At 38.6% G+C, this 18,795-nt stretch overlaps 1 protein-coding gene and 1 pseudogene across 1 annotated transcript; one reads left to right on the top strand and one right to left on the bottom strand.

Annotated features, from left to right (window-relative positions):
• Positions 1–13,591: 13,591 nt before the first annotated feature.
• On the bottom strand, positions 13,592–15,382 carry LOC145219634 (general transcription factor II-I repeat domain-containing protein 2-like). The gene has a single exon (XM_080086968.1). It carries the CDS (start codon positions 15,380–15,382, stop codon positions 13,592–13,594), a length of 1,791 nt encoding a protein of 596 aa, XP_079943094.1.
• Positions 15,383–15,952: 570 nt separating this feature from the next.
• On the top strand, positions 15,953–17,205 carry LOC145219633 (uncharacterized; annotated as a pseudogene).
• The last annotated feature ends 1,590 nt before the right edge of the window (positions 17,206–18,795 follow it).

Below are 18,795 nucleotides of genomic sequence, written 5' to 3'. Positions count from 1 at the left end.
GCTTTAACCAGTTTAATTTCGACCCCCCATGTACCGAATCAATTATTTCTTGTTTAAGCGTACTGTAGGGTTCTGTTAATGAAGCGGTTGCTTCAGTTAAAGCATTTCTGTAATTGGCTGATTGCGTTGGGGTTAAGTTAGAAACAACGTAATCGCTACAATGATTTTCCTATCCTGCGGAAACATGGTCTCAAATTTTTGTCCCTTATGGAAGCACGTACTGCTGCGAACAATTTTTTTTTCTAAACTGAATCTCACGAAGAGTCGATTTCGCTCGAGATTAACTGATGAAAACGTTAATTGCAAGTAGCAACATCTTCGACTTAAAACTATCAGCCATCTCACTGAGAGTTTTTTTCCGCTCGTAAATTATATGAAACAATGCTTTGGATATGTTATGCGGAATTTGAAAACAAAAAAAATATTTGGCCCGCCCGAACTGTTGTGCAATTCATGCGGCCCGCAGCATAAAGTAGGTTCCCCACCCCCCCTGCTATATGGCCATATGTCACCTGTAAGATCAAGATGTCCCGTATAAATCCTCGGCTTAATTCTGAAAAGTGCGACAGTTCGTTTAATTTCTTAATTTGTCAAATGTCAACCCAATTTTATTTGTATATCACATACCTACATAGTACTTAGAATTTAAAACAGTTTTGAAACACATTCGCATTTGTATGAGTTGCAACTAGGTGACATAAAGTTATCCATGTTATTGTATTACAAATTGCAGGATAGTACTTGATCATGGGCAAAACATAGTTCTTGAATTTAAAAAAAAGTTACAAGAACGTAAAAGGAAATAAACATCAATTCACCGAGTGGTTGCTTTTTATGTCAACAAGAAACCTTTTTTATGGTTATAACTCTTTTTGTGGTAAACTTATTATGGTGTGTCAGTTTTCATTGGCTGTGCATCATTATGTAGTCATACTTTGGCATGTGAGGCATTTACACACATACATGTATGTGTATATATGTATTTGTAAGTTTCTTCAATTTTAATATGAGTGAATTCAGTATGTACATAGACATATATACTGTAAAATAGTATTTTTAAGAAGCCCCTTGTCATAGCTGTCAACATTATTATATATATTGTATAATTTTTTTCAGAGGTGAAAGCAGCAGATGCTGGAGAAAATGTCCAGTTAAAGACTGTGGCCAATTTTATAAAAATGTTCCAGATGTCCCAGTTGAAGACTTTTGGTATTACATGGTATACAAATCGAAGAAAAAAACACAGTGGTTATCAAGGCTGCTTTTGTAAAAGATTTATTGCAGTCACCTTACAATAAATGCACAAGGATCTAGACTTTAAAACAGCGGTTCCCAACCAGGGTGGGGGAATTTGTGTCATATGTGCTATGTATTTAACTGCATCTGCCATATATGAGCTGAAGTACATTAAAATGTTAATATGTAAACGATATTTTAGCAAACTAAAATTGTAGGGCGGGGAATTAGAATTGAACATCGACAAAAAGGGGTGCACAGAACAAAAAGGTTGGGAACCACTGCTTTAAAAAAAAGGAAATTAAAATTTGGGGCCAAAATGTACAAAACCGAGTTCTTTACAAACTGTTTTTAAATAGTATGAAGCAATCGATGACAATAATTGGAATCGCATGCTTGAACATTTGAGTTGTTTATCAAACCCCCAAAAGATTTACAAACAGTTAAGGATAAGCTAGTAAATGAAACTTCGGAAGAAACAAAATTGTGTATTTGGCAACTTTGTTCAATTTTTTAGACTTCATGGTTGTTCATTACCCAGATTTTTTTTATTGTATTTTTCGACAATCAGGCGGCAGTCCGAGAACTGAAAATTGCCCTTTGTCGTTCACAGCGTTCGAACCACATTTCAAAAAGAAAGCTAAAACTAACAGTAAAAAGTGGATTTAGCGCAAACTCGCACCACGCAATGATAACACAACTCAGTGCTGTAAAAGCGCCCGTTGTAGAATTTAAAAAAGACCCGGAGCCTGACTAAAAAGCATTTTCGTCATTTTCAGGACAAAACATGACTAGGTTTTTGCCGAATATATTTGAATTCAGCGTGCTCGACTTAGTACAGGTGTGAAATTTGACCTTTTTTATCTGTTCTACAACAAAATTACGCGATTTTTGTGTGTTCGCTAAAGCCCTTTTTCCGCGGTTTGCCAGGATCGCGCAGGAATATTTCATACCAATGACGAAAGAATTGGTTGCTTGTACCCATTTAATTTGTGTTGTTGTCACATGCGTTTGTTAAGATGCTTCCGACAGAAGCGTGAAAACAGTGGGGATATTGCTGCAGGTGAAGAAACCAGTCGAAGGTTTGTTTAGCGATTTATTATTGCACTAATCACCCTAAGCATAAACATGTCTAATCACTTCCCGTCTTTTTAAGTAGATGGCAAGGGGGTAAGGTTGCTCGACGGCGAAATGTCCCGGACGAAGCAGTTGCTAGCGTCAGTGGACTGTGAGTTATGCAACCTGGTGGACGAAAACGCCTGTACAGCATTTTCTATTATCAGAAGAGATTATATCAGAAGGTATGTCAAGGCAGTCGATATCGGTACCATCAAAAAAGAATATGGCCACATCAGATTTGGATAGACTACATTACGAACTTAGGCTCAATCGCTCCTAGGGGACAGCTCGATGTACCAACGGTTTGAAAAGGAATCCACCCAAGACGCCCGACCAATCCATCAAATTTCGGACATTAGTGCCGCTTCATCGTTTTGCAACGGACGCTACTCTTTTCGGATGGCCTTTGTTATAATATAATTATTTTTCATGATATCACGCTGTTCTTGCGCCTTTCGCTTGTTGCTTGCATTCGTCATTCATTGCTCTGAAGAAGTCCTACCGTTCTGGTGGACGAAACGTCAGCGAAAATACAAGTTATGGATAGAAACAACTAGTATTTTTGTTTAACATTAACACCAGTTGAACAACATTTTTGTTAAAGAGTCAGCAACGCGAAACGGTTTGCTGAGAATCGGATTGAGTGGAAAAAGTTACCTTTGAGTGAAAGGTTGATTCTTCGGTATTAACTCTTAACTATTTATCCACAGCCCTATTAAAGCGGTTGAAAATAACCATTCGGGAGTCAGGATGTCGGCTGATCTAGATCGATTGCTCTTTGGCAACCCCGGTGAGGAACTCAAGCGGGGGTAATGCTGATATCCCCCACATTACTCATGCCAAACGAGCTTGCGACCACAGACTCCTCCCTACGCGAGGGTACTTTGGCCAGCATCCTTGCCGAGGACCAATGAATGTCCGAACCTGGGGGGTGGTCACCCCGATATCGAGCAAGCTGAACCGGCTTGTGAGGGGTAAGTTTAATGTGTATATGTATACATGCACTTTTTATTTTCGTTTGTTATTGCGCATCAATAAACAGAAGCATGAGTTTGTTTCAAAAAAGGGTGTGAGAAATAAAACCCAAGTACGAAATACAGCTACTTAGAAATCTAGGACGTGTGTATGTGCACGCATGTGCGTTATACGCGAGTGTACCCGTAGACACCTTGTGGTGATTCTAAATGTGACCTATCATTTTTAGATCCCGAACCAGTGATACCAACAGCGAGCGACCTGCTCCTTATGGTGGCGCCCCAAAACGGTAAGTTGAATTTTTGTACAAACCCATCGTTAAATATACATACGTGAAAATTCTATTTGAATAAGATTAAATCTCATCTAATTAGGTTTATCAATTGATCATGTCACAAAACGGTGTGAATACTGGTCGATATAATTTAAGACAAAATGTAAGAAAATTTGCCTAAGGGAAAGCGCAAATGCTTTTTTAGACATTGTGAGATTTTAAAAAAGAAGCAGGCTCATCGAACGCCAAAAGACTCAAAGAAACAAATTCTGTAGATGACGTCCCACATCCGCTACTATCTGATGCAGAACAACTAAACGAAAATAATGCAGAAAAAGAAAATGGAGAACAAACAAAAGAAACTCAAACTGGAGAACAAACAAAAGAAACTCAAACTACACAAGAAGAAAAAGTGGTTTGAATAAAACAAGGAATAAAAGTTTATTAGCAGTTTGAAAAAAAAAATGAAAATTGGGTGTATTGATGGACTTGATTAATGTTCACAGAACGATTGGAGAAGATCTTACCACGTGTTGGTAAAAACGTGCAAAAACCAACCCTACCGCACCATCGGGTGCGACGTGGCATCCTCCCATAAGATAATGACGCTTTGTGTTTCTCATTCATCGGTGTGAATTTAATCACGTGTAATTTTTTAAAGGCAACGTCGTGATTGAATACTCGGACGATGACAAAAGTGGCTCAGCCGGGTGTGACTTAACTGCAAAACAGTGCTGTTTGTGGCTTGAATGGATCGTGTCCGAACCACGGAAGCTGAAAAGCGTGTTAATTGTGTCGGACAGCAACACAAGGAATCTGGTCCCTTGCACGGTAAAACCTTCGTCTCCTGTTGAACTCGACCCCATTTCCTTAACACGGGTGGTGAGCTTCTCGGTCCCAACATGTCTGGTTTACACAAACGTTTTATGAGTCCCTGCCATATAACGCTTTTAGTAACGGTGTAGCTGCAGCGTGTTTATCATCCCTCCACCAATTGTACCCTCAACTTTGTCGCGCTTTTTAACGTCTGAATGAACGTTGCGCCGCTATTTCCGACTTGGTTAGTATTTTAGCGCAATTGTGCTGCTACGATTTGTATCAACGGCGAAATCAACTCAACTTAATTTTGTTTTGATTTTGCAGCGCTAAGCATTCCTGGAGGAAGAACCATCTCGGTCATGGAATTATTGAACTGCGAGATCGGCACATATCAATATTGTGGTGTTGTCATCATCAGCAACATGTACTGATGATGACAACAGAGATTGTCGAAACGTCTACACGATGTATTCTATATACACCACTACCTTGGCAGTAATGTTTATGATTAAACTACTTTTCAAGTCCGTGCATAGTGTTCCTAACTTATTTCACTAAGTATTGTTGATTAATTCACCCATTTTAGGGCTGGAAGGTGAAACACAATATTTAACAGCTATAAATGCCAAATTCAAAAAATTATCAAAAATTCACCTAAATCGGACGTTTTAAAACAAATAGGTGGCTTAAGCAGTAAATATTGGGCTACAGGGTGAAACACAATAATCGACGCCCTAAAATGGCACAATGAACAAACTGTCCAAATTTCATCCGAATGGGACATTGTTTAAAAAACACCAATTTTAGGGTCTAGTGGGGTAAATATTGGGGCTACAGGATAAAACACAACAAACGATGCCCTAAAATGGCACAATGAACAAACTGTCCAAATTTCATCCAAATCGGACATTGTTTAAATAATCACTCATTTTAGGGGTCTAGTGGGGTAAATATTGGGGCTACAGGGTAAAAACACAACAAACGATGCCCTAAAATGACACAATAAACAAACTGTCCAAATTTCATCCAATTCGGACATTGTTCAAAATTTACCCATTTTAGGGGTCTAGTAATCCATCAAACATTTCCAAGCAAAACGAGATGGACAAACTTTGGGCAGAAGAAAAAACAAAACAAATCGAGTAAAATCAATATGTGTCCCCTTCAGGAAAGGGGACCCATAAAATGAAATATTTTGCTTACAAGAAAGACGATTATTACCCATATTTCAAATGAACCTGGGTTAAGAACCACTGTAATAATCCAAAGAATTTACGAAGAGCTGTGGCGAGGGCTGAAAAGCCATTTAGAGAGTTTAGGATCAATTTTATGACATTACAAACCCAGGAAAACTAGTTGAATCTGCACGAATTGTATTGAGTTGATTACCATCAAGTTGGCTATATCTTGAGTATCTTTAAACAGCATTTGGCACAAAGTTCGGAAAGTTTTGTTCCTTTTTTGGTGTGGTAGACCCATCATTTTGTCACACAAAACAGAAACCCAAATTCGTTAGAACTTAAATAAATAATAAAATAGGCACATACTGCAATACCCTTTTTTTCCAAGAAATAATCTTGTTCAGTTTGTTTAATAAAGGGCGACCCAGAACATTCCTCCTACGATACCAACTACTTAAATGGGACCAAAAGGTATTTAAGGGTTTGACGAAGCAAGAAGCATGTGGTCTATAAGTTCGTATCTTTTAGATTCTGAAACTAGCAGACAGCCAAGGAGAATCTGAATCTCCGCCATAGTACGAATCGATAGGCAATTTTTAGATTTTTTGTCTGATTTTGATAAGTTAGAACTAGATAAGAAGTCTATTGTTAAAAAATTTGTAAAATACTGTTAATGTAACACATAGATTATTACATTTTTTAATATATGCAGAACGTAAATACGTTAAAGTGGTAAGATGATAACACTGGCCAACACAATTTTTGGTGTCTTTAATGTTAAAACTGATATTGACTAATTTTGGGGTGCTGATTTCAAAAATCATTACAGTTTTCTTCAATCAGATCAACTTTTTAAGTTATTTACCAAATCAAAATTTATGACCATATTGATTCAATGACTTTAAAATCATGCTTTTGTGTGTTTGTTAAAGTTTTGTTACTTTATACACATCAATTTCCTACAGTGCAGTCAGTTTTATAGCATGAATATGCGTTCTATGCTTATGCTCTGTCTAAAAATGGTTGGTGCAGGCTAGTGGTAACTTTAAACTATACATGTTTTATGGAGTGATTTTCAGACTAGTAAAGCAAGGTGGTAAAACTAAAATTAATAGTGGCTAGGTCATCTATAAGGTGTTGCATGAATTACCAAGATGTTTTATGCTACATTTCTGGTGTAAACCCATACAACACAACTAAAAAGAAAAAAAAGGTCTGTATCAAATGTGCATATCTTGCACACTTCGATGTGGCCTTTAGGACAAGCAATTGGCTCCACTTACCTAATGTTGACTGGAATATTGCAGTAATGGACAAAAACAGCAGAAAGGGACTGAAATTATTAGAAAGAGTACATAACTAAGTTATTAAGCGGTCTGAAAAATTCGGTACGAAAATCAGTATAAAGCTACACTTCCCTTAAAACGTAGGTGATATAAATGATCAGAATTAAGCTGAAAGGTTCCAACAGGATATCAGTAAAACGAAACGTGTCAGGGAAGAGGGAATAAAGTGGTCCTGGCTAACTGCTGTTGGTCAATTAAACGGGACGATATTGCTGCCACTCAGTTCCGAAAGTTACCAAAGTACATGTGTAGGGGTATACCTGATAACTTACAAATTTGAAACATTTTTTTGTGTTGAATTTTGTTTGTTAGGAGTGTCCACCTGTTACATTTAAAATTAAATTCGAAATTTTGTTCTTGCAATAACGTTGATTCCAAATAAAATACTCAAAACCAGTTTTACTTTTGTGTATACATATAGATTGTTTTTCAAATGTGGATGTACCATAACAGGAAAACTAGACGTGATACAGATAAACTGATTGCATTTTTGAAATCAGAGCACTAGAATTAGTCAAAATCAGTTAAAACATTCCAGACACCAGTAAAAAATATTTTTTTGTTGCCCAGTGTAATTTGTAACCCAGTGTAACCCCATGGACATACAAATGTCAAATAAATAAAAACTTAAAGCACTTAACGAACTCTCTATATTCTGTCTGGTCTCTCATGAAATGTATTACAACAAACTGATTGTTGATAAGTTTTTACACTAATTTTGAATCACGTAAATATGATGAAAACATGCGGTTCCACGACTTTACCACGCTTCAGAAGTTTCTAGTCTTTGCGAGACTTTGGAAAACTGTATGGTGCCACTTGGTTTGGAAAGCGCCTTCGTTCAAAATAGTTTGTGGCCGCATTTTATGTTGAATAAATATTTTTCTTTAAAGTTTTTTTCTTAGATTTCAAGCAGACTCTGGAGGTCTGTCTAATTACCGGGCAGCAAAAGAACAAAACCTCACACGTTCTCGTAATGCAACCCCACCTAGTAGTTCTCCCAATGCAATGCCATCCAGTGGTTCTGGCAACGTTTTAAATGAAACCTCATCGGTTGACACGAATAAGTTTTAATATTCTTTAAGGGAGTCTTTTCCTTGCGTGTGCTTTGCAAAAAATAGTACCAACGTGCTTTTCCAGCTCTAGTTTTGTTTAAAACTGTTTAAAGTTACCTAGCTAGTAAAAATAATGCTTTTAACAGATGATTTTTGATGCTTACGTTTAAAGCAGACGCTGATGGTCCTCAGGCTAAACAGACGTGTATTGATTTATTTTTCCCCAGTGTCTCCAGAAACCAACATAGCAATGTTTAAAGAATGGATGTCTCCGATTGTATATTAAAAAAAAAATTGCGTTGCGATGAGATGTTTAATCTTTCTATGAAAATGTTTTAGGATTAAAACTAGGAGACATAACATACTTGCGCCCGGCGACGACAAGCGATGGTCTGCATCAACAACTGTCGCCCTCCACTTTGGGGGTAGGTATGTTTACCTATCTTATATATATATATATACATAAGTTTATCCGGCTTTGATACCTATACTTGGTATTGAACTGTTTTGTTAAGCAGGTCCTGTCAGTCAGGACGGGTGTAAGAAGAAGGGGCAGGAGCCCCGACAACCTTGTGGTGTGACATACAATGTCCTGCCGCCCTCAAGTGGACTGATATCGGAAAATTGGACCTCCATTCGCTCTTTTCGTCAGATCAGGAAAGTAAGTGTAGATCATTTAATTACCGTCTTCCACTTATGCTTTCCTTAAAAGATATCGCCGAAGACATTTTGGAAGCGTGGCCCGGTGCAATCTGAATTACCGCTTTGGATCCATATTGAGAAACCTTAACAATGAAGAGCGCCACTTTCACTAATGTATTTGATGCACCCGTTTTAGTGCGAAGTCCTGACGAGGCATCTCTAGGTGAGCTGATAGAAAGAAGGGATATCCTCGCATGGGCACAAGTCCGACGTGAAAACAGTAGATAATAAATTTACTGATTGCATTGATTGGGCCTGTTTCTTAAACCCATAACTCGCGTTGCATCAGAGCTCTGTTGAGTTGGTGCTTGGAAGCGTGGCTAAATTCAGGGGTGTGTCGCTTAACAATCTCCACGTTATTGAAAAGTTGTTTGGCATTAACATCAACGTGTTTAAGTTAATGGGGGGTGAAGGCACAATAAAGTGCAAAATAGTTTGAAGAAGTGTGCGAAGGCATAAAGTCAGACATGACCGAACCCTTAATCTCCATTTGAGACATTACTCTACGCGACTTTTCACTTTGAATCATACTTTTGCAATAAAAACATGCTCCCAAACGCTGAGAAAACCTGTTGGACGGCGGAACACTTCCCTTAAGGTGTGTCTGTATGTTCCAATGTCCCTTGGTTTTACCGAACCAAAGTGTTTCATTACACCGGGCGAATCGCAGGCGTTGCTTAACAATTTTATTTCTGTACTTGACGAAATCCATTCCGCCACTCACGAAATTACGACCTCCCGATTTCGTTTAATTTTTGAAAGCCTCGATGCACTACACGAAAAATGTGATGACATCTCAAAGCACACATTAACAATACTGAAGTGTGATGTTATCAAACACCTGACTGTGCTACCTGTGATCAGTTTTAACGCGGGCAAGTATGATATAAACATTACCAAACGGTGCTTTATTCCAGTGCTCTTGGATGAGGGAGAAATTTCGTATTTAAAAAGAACAATAACTTTATGTACGTTCAAACCACCGTTTTTTAATTTTTGACATGTATAACTACTACTTGGTCTCGATCCACTCATATGCTACATTTTGGGATGCTTTCAATTGTTTGCCCAGGAGGGCTTTTTTCCTTAATGAATGCATGGACAATGTTGAAAAACTTAATGAAACTATGTTTATGCCAATTTCAGCTCACTTATATGTCGTACTATTTCCGATGGATATTCATGGGCACGGGAGGGGATGAAAACCATAATAACTGAGATGTAGTGCCGTCACAGTGTAGCTGAAACCAGGGGATCGGTGTTGACCCATTTTGGAAGCTTAGTGTCCCGGGACTTGCTTTTCGTTATCTCATGACAGGGGTGAGTCCAGACATCCATTTTTTTCTTATCTGGTTAAAGACACCAGGCTCTTCATCGACTTATCCGGGACAATATTTCTGTACATTATGGTCGACCTGCTAAGATGTCCAAATCAATTTTGTGCTTCGACGCAAATTCGTTTACTCAAATTCGATCTCGCAACTTATTCCTATATCATACTACATCATCTTAACATTTAATCCCTTTATTGTTTGGCACAGACACAACCATGCAATTTGGCTAGGTCAAACTGGTGGGCTGAGTGTGATGGCGTTTTTGTCGTGAACTTTTATTGTCTGTTTCTGAAGGGGGGTCACGCAGCGGCCCATCTAACGATTATCGTGTTCTTGACTGCGCAATTGTACAAAAACGCCTGGTACCAACCCTCAGCAAAAAAACATAACCTTTTGCAAATTAACCGGCTCGAAACATGTCCTTATTGCAAGCAGTGAAAGATCCCTTCGTTTGTTTGTCCAGATGTCACAACTCATGTTGATGACCTTTCAACTGATATACTGGAAATGCTGTTCTGTGCTTTGGCAGAGAAAAAACACACACAACAACAGACGAGTGTTGGAGATATTATCAACCAACTCGTTAGTGACTAGTCTTTGTCATAATCCTTTATTACTGCAAATTATTAGTTTTGTTGCTACAATATGTGTTTTGTCAAGTTTGGGAACCAACTGGTAAAAAGGATGCTGCACAAAACAGTTGTTTTCTCCGAGCCACTATTTATTGAAATGTTATCATAGCCTTTGTTCATAATTTTTTTCTAAACAACGGACTATTTGATGGTGATCAGCTATTTTACTTCTCACAACAAATATTGCAGAAGACGCTAGTAGCGAAGTACCTCGGCGTCACATAGATAGGAGTCACCTATCGATAATATTTGTATTCAAATTTGACCACAAATTTCAAGTGTGCAATTTCTGAAAAAAGGAATTCATAGAATTGTGAAATATCCTAGACCGAACAACACGATACCATAGCGTTTTTGGATGTGACTGTCACCAGGCAGCCAGACCAAAGGCTCACCACTAACATACAAGAAGCGCACGAACACTGACCGCTACCTTTACTACACGTCTTACCATCCAAGGCACCAAAAACTTACGGTCGTCAAAACGCTTCACAAGAGAGCCAAAACTACATCAGGAATACGGCTATTCACAAACATGAATGCAAGAACATTGCACGCGCGGTTTTCCGCGTAACTTGCACTAATACCCCACAAAACAGACAGTTTACTTTAAATCATTCACTAGCTTACAATACGTCCAGGGTGTCTCTGAGCGCCTAAAACGAATCTTCAACGTTTCTGGGGTAAAAGTGGCAATGAAACCTCTTAAAACAATCGGGCAGTTGCTACCAAAACCACGATACCAGAACACCGTACAGGAATTGTTTACTACGCCTTGCCGTGATTGCAATATGATTTACTTTGGCCAAACCAAGCGGAATCTAAATAACACTACGTGGCAGTAAAAACATGGAAATTAAAAAGTCCGCCTTATGTGAAGACATTTTGGAGATTGGAAATGACGGCAAAAACTATTTTCCGCGATTTATTACGTCCAACTTTCCCACAAACTATCGGACATTTGTTGCGCACTGCAACTCTTCACGGAAAGCCTTCGGTTTATATGTAATTATTTTTTCGTATCCTGATGCTCATGTGTATTTTCGAGTGTGTGCTCGCAATATTTCATTCATTGCTCTGAAGAAGACTTACTTTTCTGGTGGGCGAAGCGTCAGCAAAAATAAGTAGTATTTCGTTTAGCATCACACCAGTTTACAAGCGTCTTAAATATCTAACCGCTGGATGCTATTCGCACAGGACGTGAAAAGGTCAAAGAGGTGTAATGTTCTGGGCTACATAGACATAGTTGTTTATGGAACTACCAACAATAGCTCAACATTAGAAATAAGTAACTTAAAGAAAGGAAAGTTGGCATGTTCGCTTTAACACTTGCGTATCGCCCGCTACGACCGAATTTTGTGCAACAAACAAAAAATTCCATTGTGCTCTCTCTCGGTTAGTTCAGACAGAGTGAAAAGTTCTCACGGCCACAACGAGTTTGTAATTGTTTAATTTCATGCTTGGGTCTTAAAACCTGTGATGCCATATTTTTAATTGTAAGAACTCGGCTTATGCCTACTTCGTTTTTAATATATATCCCCTGGCTGCAACAAACGCAAGCGATTTGACACAAACGGCGATTGTTATTGTTGGTAGAGAAGCCTAGTATTCCAGCTTTTCTGCGTTCATTCATTTATTGCAGACAAGGAAAAGCGTGAGTTTTGCAACTATCTTCATAACATAAACGTTAAACGCAAGGAGCGGTTTAATCGCTAAAAAGAAAACTTTGGGTCTCTTGATCGATTAAATTTAAGACAATATCAAGGTAGGTAACCTCTAGTGCAACCATCTTATAATATAAAAAAGGTGCACCAAGCGGTCCAAATGATCCTGTATTGTTTAGGTGCACCCCTTTCCGACGAAGATTCTTGTCTGGCTAATCTCGCACGAACCGACGGTCGAATAGATTTTCTTTCTTTCGTGGTTCGGACGTTCTGTAGAGTGTCACATGATTTGAGACCAATCGAATGCCTTTGAAAATCCAATGCCGAAAAGGTACAAAACCGGTGAAGCTGAATATTACTTGCCTGGGTTGCCTTTGGTTTGTCGTGTGTATTACAACTTCGAACGATGAATCCTGTGCGCCAATCATCGATGCAGAATGTCCAAATGTCCGACTCTGTTTCGGAAGTTAATATACGCGTAACGATCTCAGCAATTTGTTCCAGCGACAGCATTTCTCCAATTATATGTTCAGTAATTCTAAACCCCTTAGATAAATAGTGGATTATTTTTTCATTACTAAATTCCAAATGTGAAGTTAAAATATTTTTATAGGTTTGTTATAGGTTGACCCCATTTTCATGCTTTGTTTTGGGTAAAGGATGCGTAATAAAAATACCAACAAAGATGTTTGGGACCTACAAAATTACTAACCAAAACGACGACCCATAGTTGCATGAAATTATGACCAAATTGCAGACAGACCGTAATACACATTTCAAATCATGTAAAAGGTGGAAAAAAAGGTATTGGGGTTATTAAGAATTAATGTTGATTTATGACATTGGAAAATGATATTTTTAGGATACAATTGCTCAGACAACACAAAAATAACCTGGAGCCTGCAACTTACTTTCAGAACCACTCCCAACTAAAAAGGATACTGACGCCCTTCTTCATAACTATGGTAACAAATCCAACCCTTCGTCTTTGTTTTGCCATGATTAACCTAAAGCAGGGGTGTCCAACCTTTTTGGCCAAAGGGCCAAATGCGGTTTACGAAAGTTTGCGCGGGCCACTTGACTGTTGCTGCTGATTTGTAATCTTACAAATGGCTATCTGATAATGTCTAATTAAAACCCTCAATCCGAAACTCTAATGTCAGATATGTTTATTATCCTTGTTTACAATTATAAGAACAATAACGATACGAAGATAAAATAAAGTCAACAAAGTTTGTGCTACACGGCGACATTTCAATGTGAAGTTTGGCACTGTTTTTCTCTCACAAGTTTGGCAATATTCGGCGAGATGGACGATGTAGCAATACGAAGCGAGTTTTCCATATGGCTATCAGAAATTAGTGACCTCACAGGTGATTTGACATGGTTCATCCGCGAAAAAACTTGCTCGCACAAGTAAGTGCTGCCGAAAAATGAGGTCACGAATACTGCCAATTTGTGAATCTTCTGATATTTTTCTTTAGAGACGAATTTTATGTAAAATTCTAGCAATGGAAAGTCCTTAAACTTTTCTCTTAAATCAGATGAGCAGTGAAGATCAATGCTCTCCATCTGTAGGTTTTCAGGTACATCTTCTATCTTTACAGAAAAGGGGCAGGAAAACACATTGAAATGCATAGCAGACTTTTTGAAGTCAGCGAACCTGTGATCGAAGTCTTTCCTTAGTTCCGTTATTAGTTTTGCGTATTTCTGGGAGTTTTGAACTTGAAGACTCTGAAGAGTGGGAAAATGAACGAAGTTTTTGTTGTTTATCTGCGCTTCCCACAGGGTTAATTTCACAGCAAAGGCGTTGACATGATCGAACATGGAGTGTATCAGTTGCCCTCTTCTCTGCAGACGTGAATTTAGTTCGTTTAGATGGGTAGTAATATCCACCAAAAATGCAAAATCTTCTATCCATTGCTCGTTCATGAATTCTTCAACACTGTTTCCTTTGCTTTCCATAAAGCTCTGTATTGCATCCTTGAGTTCAAACACTCGTTTTAGCATTTTGCCACGACTCAGCCATCGGACCTCGGTGTAGTATGGAATGTCATCGAAGTCAGCATCCATGCTATGTAGTAGCTCTTGAAACTCCCTGTGGCGCAGATCTTTGGAATGAATGAAGTTTACCGTTTTAGTAACAACTGACATGACATTTTGCATTTTCAATGACTTGGCACAAAGGTTCTCTTGGTGTATTATGCAATGGAATTGCATGACAGTGTCATTCCCGACTTTGCTTGCTTCAAGTTTAAGTAAGTTTGCTAGACCCTGCTGTCTTCCAACCATTGCTGGGGCACCATCAGTTGTAATTCCCGAAAGCTTCGACAATGATAAACCAAGGCGCTTGATTGTTGTCATCACAGCTTCCAACAAATCTATGCCTCTAGTTGTGCCTTTCATTGGGACAATGGCTGCAAGTTCTTCGGTAATTTCGAAATCGTCATCAACTCCTCGCACGAAGATTGCCAACTGAGCAGTAGACTTGACATCGGTGCTCTCGTCAAGCGCCAAAGAATACGATGACATTTTTTGCGCTTTTGCAATTAGTGTTTCTTCTATAGAATTTCCGAGCTCTTCAACACGACGAGTTATGGTCTGTCTTGACAGACTTATTTTGGCAAATGTCTCTTTCTTTTCCGGACATATGACATCAGCAACACGAACAATGCATTCCTTAACAAATTCTCCATCTGCAAATGACTTCGATTTTTTTGCTATTATTTCTGCCACCAAGTAGCTCGCTTTCACAACCGACTCCTGCTGCAAAGAAACTTTCGAAAAAAACATTTGCTGTCCACGAAGAACTTTTGTTAATTCTTTCACTTTATCTTTTCTAAATTCATTCTGATATTTATCATAAGTTGATGAATGTTTGCTGACGTAATGTCTCTTTATGTTGTATTCTTTGCATTCTGATACTGGTTGATTACATATCAGGCAAATTGGCTTATTATCGACATCTACAAAAAAGTAGTCACATGTCCACCTTTCTTGGAATATTCTGTTCGCGTTACTTCCTTTTCGTTTTCTATTTGACATAATCTATATCACTGCAGACTTCAGAAGAAATTTTACTGCTAAATACGTTATAACTGATATCACATATACCTCAACAAAGCAAGATATGTTACTGACCGACTCTTGAAGCACGAATAAGATTGTTGACGTAACAATGTGGAAAATGTGATGCGTAACAATTGCATTGTGATGCAATAGAAGTAACTTGACCAGCTGTGTATTGCTCGATTATAAAAGGAAAAAGCAACCAATAAACACCGATTTCTCGGAATGTAAATACGCCATAAATTACGTAGCGATTAAGTTGATAATATAAGTCATTTCAAAAATACCGCGCGGGCCACCCCTGACCTAAAGCAATCGACCAATTATGCTACTTGCTTCCCCACGTGACCACCTATTATTGCTGGTCGCCCCTTTCCTCATCTCGGGATGGCCAATGGTTGTTACTGTTTTATGTGCTACTTAATAAACGATTGATTGCAGAGTGCTGAGGGAATTGGATGCAAGGCTGTATTAGATAAGTAATTCGAAACAATAAGGAGCACTTGAAAGATGCATTTCATGAAATAAGACTACTTGGAAACAAAAATGCACCGTAAAATAAGCTTCATAGAACGGTTGTGTGTGTGTTCCAACTGGGGCAAACAGTGTCAGGTAAAGTTTGACCTATTAAAAGCACTCATCACCAACAACGTAAATCATTGGATGATGACGACCAAGTTTGGTCAATGTTACATTGCATATTATCACCTTAAACTTTTTCATAAATAGTTCGGTAGCGTCTAATTGCAACAGCAGTTACACAAAAACTCATAAATATACGATACTGAAATTTTGTGTATATATTCCACGCTTTCAAATTTCCTGCCTATGAATGAATGAGACTTCAAACCATCCGATTCGAAACTTGTTTTCACGTGTCACTGAAAGTGTAGGTTTGGTGCTTGTCAGTGAACATTTCGAATTGATTAAAAAGACCTAGACAGAAAAGGAATTTTACGTTTCCAACAGCGGGTACATAAAACACCGTATGAATACAATTGTGGCTTGCCCCTTGAAAGGTTCTCGTCGCGCTGAATTGAAAAATCCATATTCTGAAAGAAACTGGCTGAGAATGTTTTTGAGTCGGGCAACAGAGATTTAGCCCTAAATGAGACAGTTTCAAAGAAAGCAGCACACCAAGAACCGAGGAGGCGTAGCAAAAAATGTTTGATGGACAAAAAAGGCGGAAAAAGCTTCCAGGTTTGTCAAAAAATGATCGGACGAGCCGCGTTCTGTTATACTTTGGTCAGACGAGACGTTGCGAACTTTTCCCAGTTTGATGGAACAGGAAGTTACATACAAAATCTTCGTACGCCATTCGCACAAGGGTAGAGCACCGATTGCTGTAGGAACGTACATCGCCAATTCTCACAACACAACATTAATTCAACATTTTATCGGGACTTCCAAAAGCGACGCAAACAAAATTTGCGAGAAAACGCGCCCAGACTTTTAATTTGCGACGGTAGTGTTCCCCTGATTCAATCTGTTTTGAGTTTTTTGAGGAAAGTCTGGACACCTATTTGACTCATTGTATTTATGTTGTAACAGGGAAGGCAACCGCAGAAATGCTTGCACAGCAGTTTCTGCATTTGTGTGGCAGCCACACAATGAAGAACATGAAATACTTGTTTAGTCAAAAAACGTCGACAGAAAGTCATGTATATAATGGACCTACTTACTTGTGCAGACTCCATGGAGGAAATAGAACAAATTGTGTATCATATGACAACTTTGTTTTCAACGCGAGATCCGCTCCACGCAGAGGGCAGCTGGAAGATTTTGCAGCAGAAAGTTAGCCGCAATAGAAAAGAGAACAAAAACAGAGTAGTCAGAGCCTGAGGAAAAGTGGAGCAAGCGAACAAGAGTAGCGACTCCAAATAAAAATCTAGGCAAGTATATGCAGGCCCCTGTAAATGACTTGCGGGGTTGTACGAGTAAAAGAAAACAGATTTCACAAAAAGCAAGATAGAGTTGTGTACCTGTCGCATGTCGAAAGATTGTTTGGCGAGACGCTACTGTGCTGACAAGTCTATACCAGATTTTTCAATGAATTCTCAAGATTATTCGGATTTGCTGCGAGCAGATGAATGGTTAGGTGATTCGCACATCGACTCGGCAACGCACATGTTGGCACAGCAGCTTCTAAATGCTATGGGTTTACAGAGTTGTTTGGCTTTCTTCAAGTATGCGGATAATAATAACCCGGTTACACGCCCACAAAAAAATTCCAAATCGTTAATGTACACGGAAATCACTGGGTAACTGTATCTAATATTTTTTCACCAAACAAACGATTGTTGTTTATGACAGCGCCCCTAAAGCGCAGTATAGCCCTTACGATCAGTTCAGTTTATCCAAACTTGTTTCATGTGAACATAAATAGCTAAATTGTATTTTTCCTGGTGTTATCAAACAATCAAAGAATTCTGGAAATTGTGGTCCTTTTTCAATGTTTGCAGCCGCTGTGTGTTTGGGTTTTCCTCCAGAAAAAAAGTTTGCGAAAAGTGGTGTCATGGTGGCTTCAAAATACAACAGTACATCAGAAAGACTTAGTTAAAAGGAAAAGTATTTCAAAGTGCCACAGTGAGAGTTTTCAGATTACTGTATACTGTATTTGTCGTTTAGCTTGCAACGACGAAGACTGGTATCATCCAGGTTGTGTCGAGGGACGGGTTCCTAAACACCTGGCTAAGAAACCCGTTTTTTGGTTGTTTGGTTATTGCAAAGAAACGCATTAAAATGCTTTAATAAATTTGCTGTTCATTTTACATTATAATTTTCAATTGAACCTGCAAACACAAAAATATATTTGAACCAGATTCGTATAATTAACATAATGACTCACAATAGTCTGGCCTTCCCGAGTTGAATCAGTCGTTTTCCAGAAACCTGGAGGTAATCATTGGTCTGATTCCGACGGGAGTCGATGGAGGAAAACTGACAGACTAAGATTGTTTGATCTTGTGTTTTCTGCTATACGCGATTCGCTTAAAGCTCAGTGATGGACCATTTTAAAGATATGGTATACTGTTATTAATATTTCGACATGACGATCGGAAAGGATTATTATAAAACCCGAAAAGAAAGACCCAAAGTTTACCCATCGTTTTTTTGCCAATCCTATAAAACCTGTTAAGTCAGCACCGTGACAAAATTACTTAAGTATAGGATGAAATACCACAGGACGACAAGTTTCACTTTTGTTTTTTGCTCTTATTTTTTCTCAGATGTACCTTTTAGTATCATACCAGTTAGCTAAATAAGTTGGTCAGAAACAAAAGAAGACAAACATGCCGTAGGATTCGGTCTTTTCAGATCAGCCAGGTCCAAGGCAGTGCCACGTTTTCCGCAGCGAACCACCATCTGAGATATCGACCTGACGAAAG

Source organism: Phallusia mammillata, chromosome 3 (genome assembly GCF_965637545.1).
Source record: "Phallusia mammillata chromosome 3, kaPhaMamm4.hap1.1, whole genome shotgun sequence".
Lineage (NCBI taxonomy): Eukaryota > Metazoa > Chordata > Ascidiacea > Phlebobranchia > Ascidiidae > Phallusia > Phallusia mammillata.
This window is presented reverse-complemented; position numbering and strand designations above follow the sequence as displayed.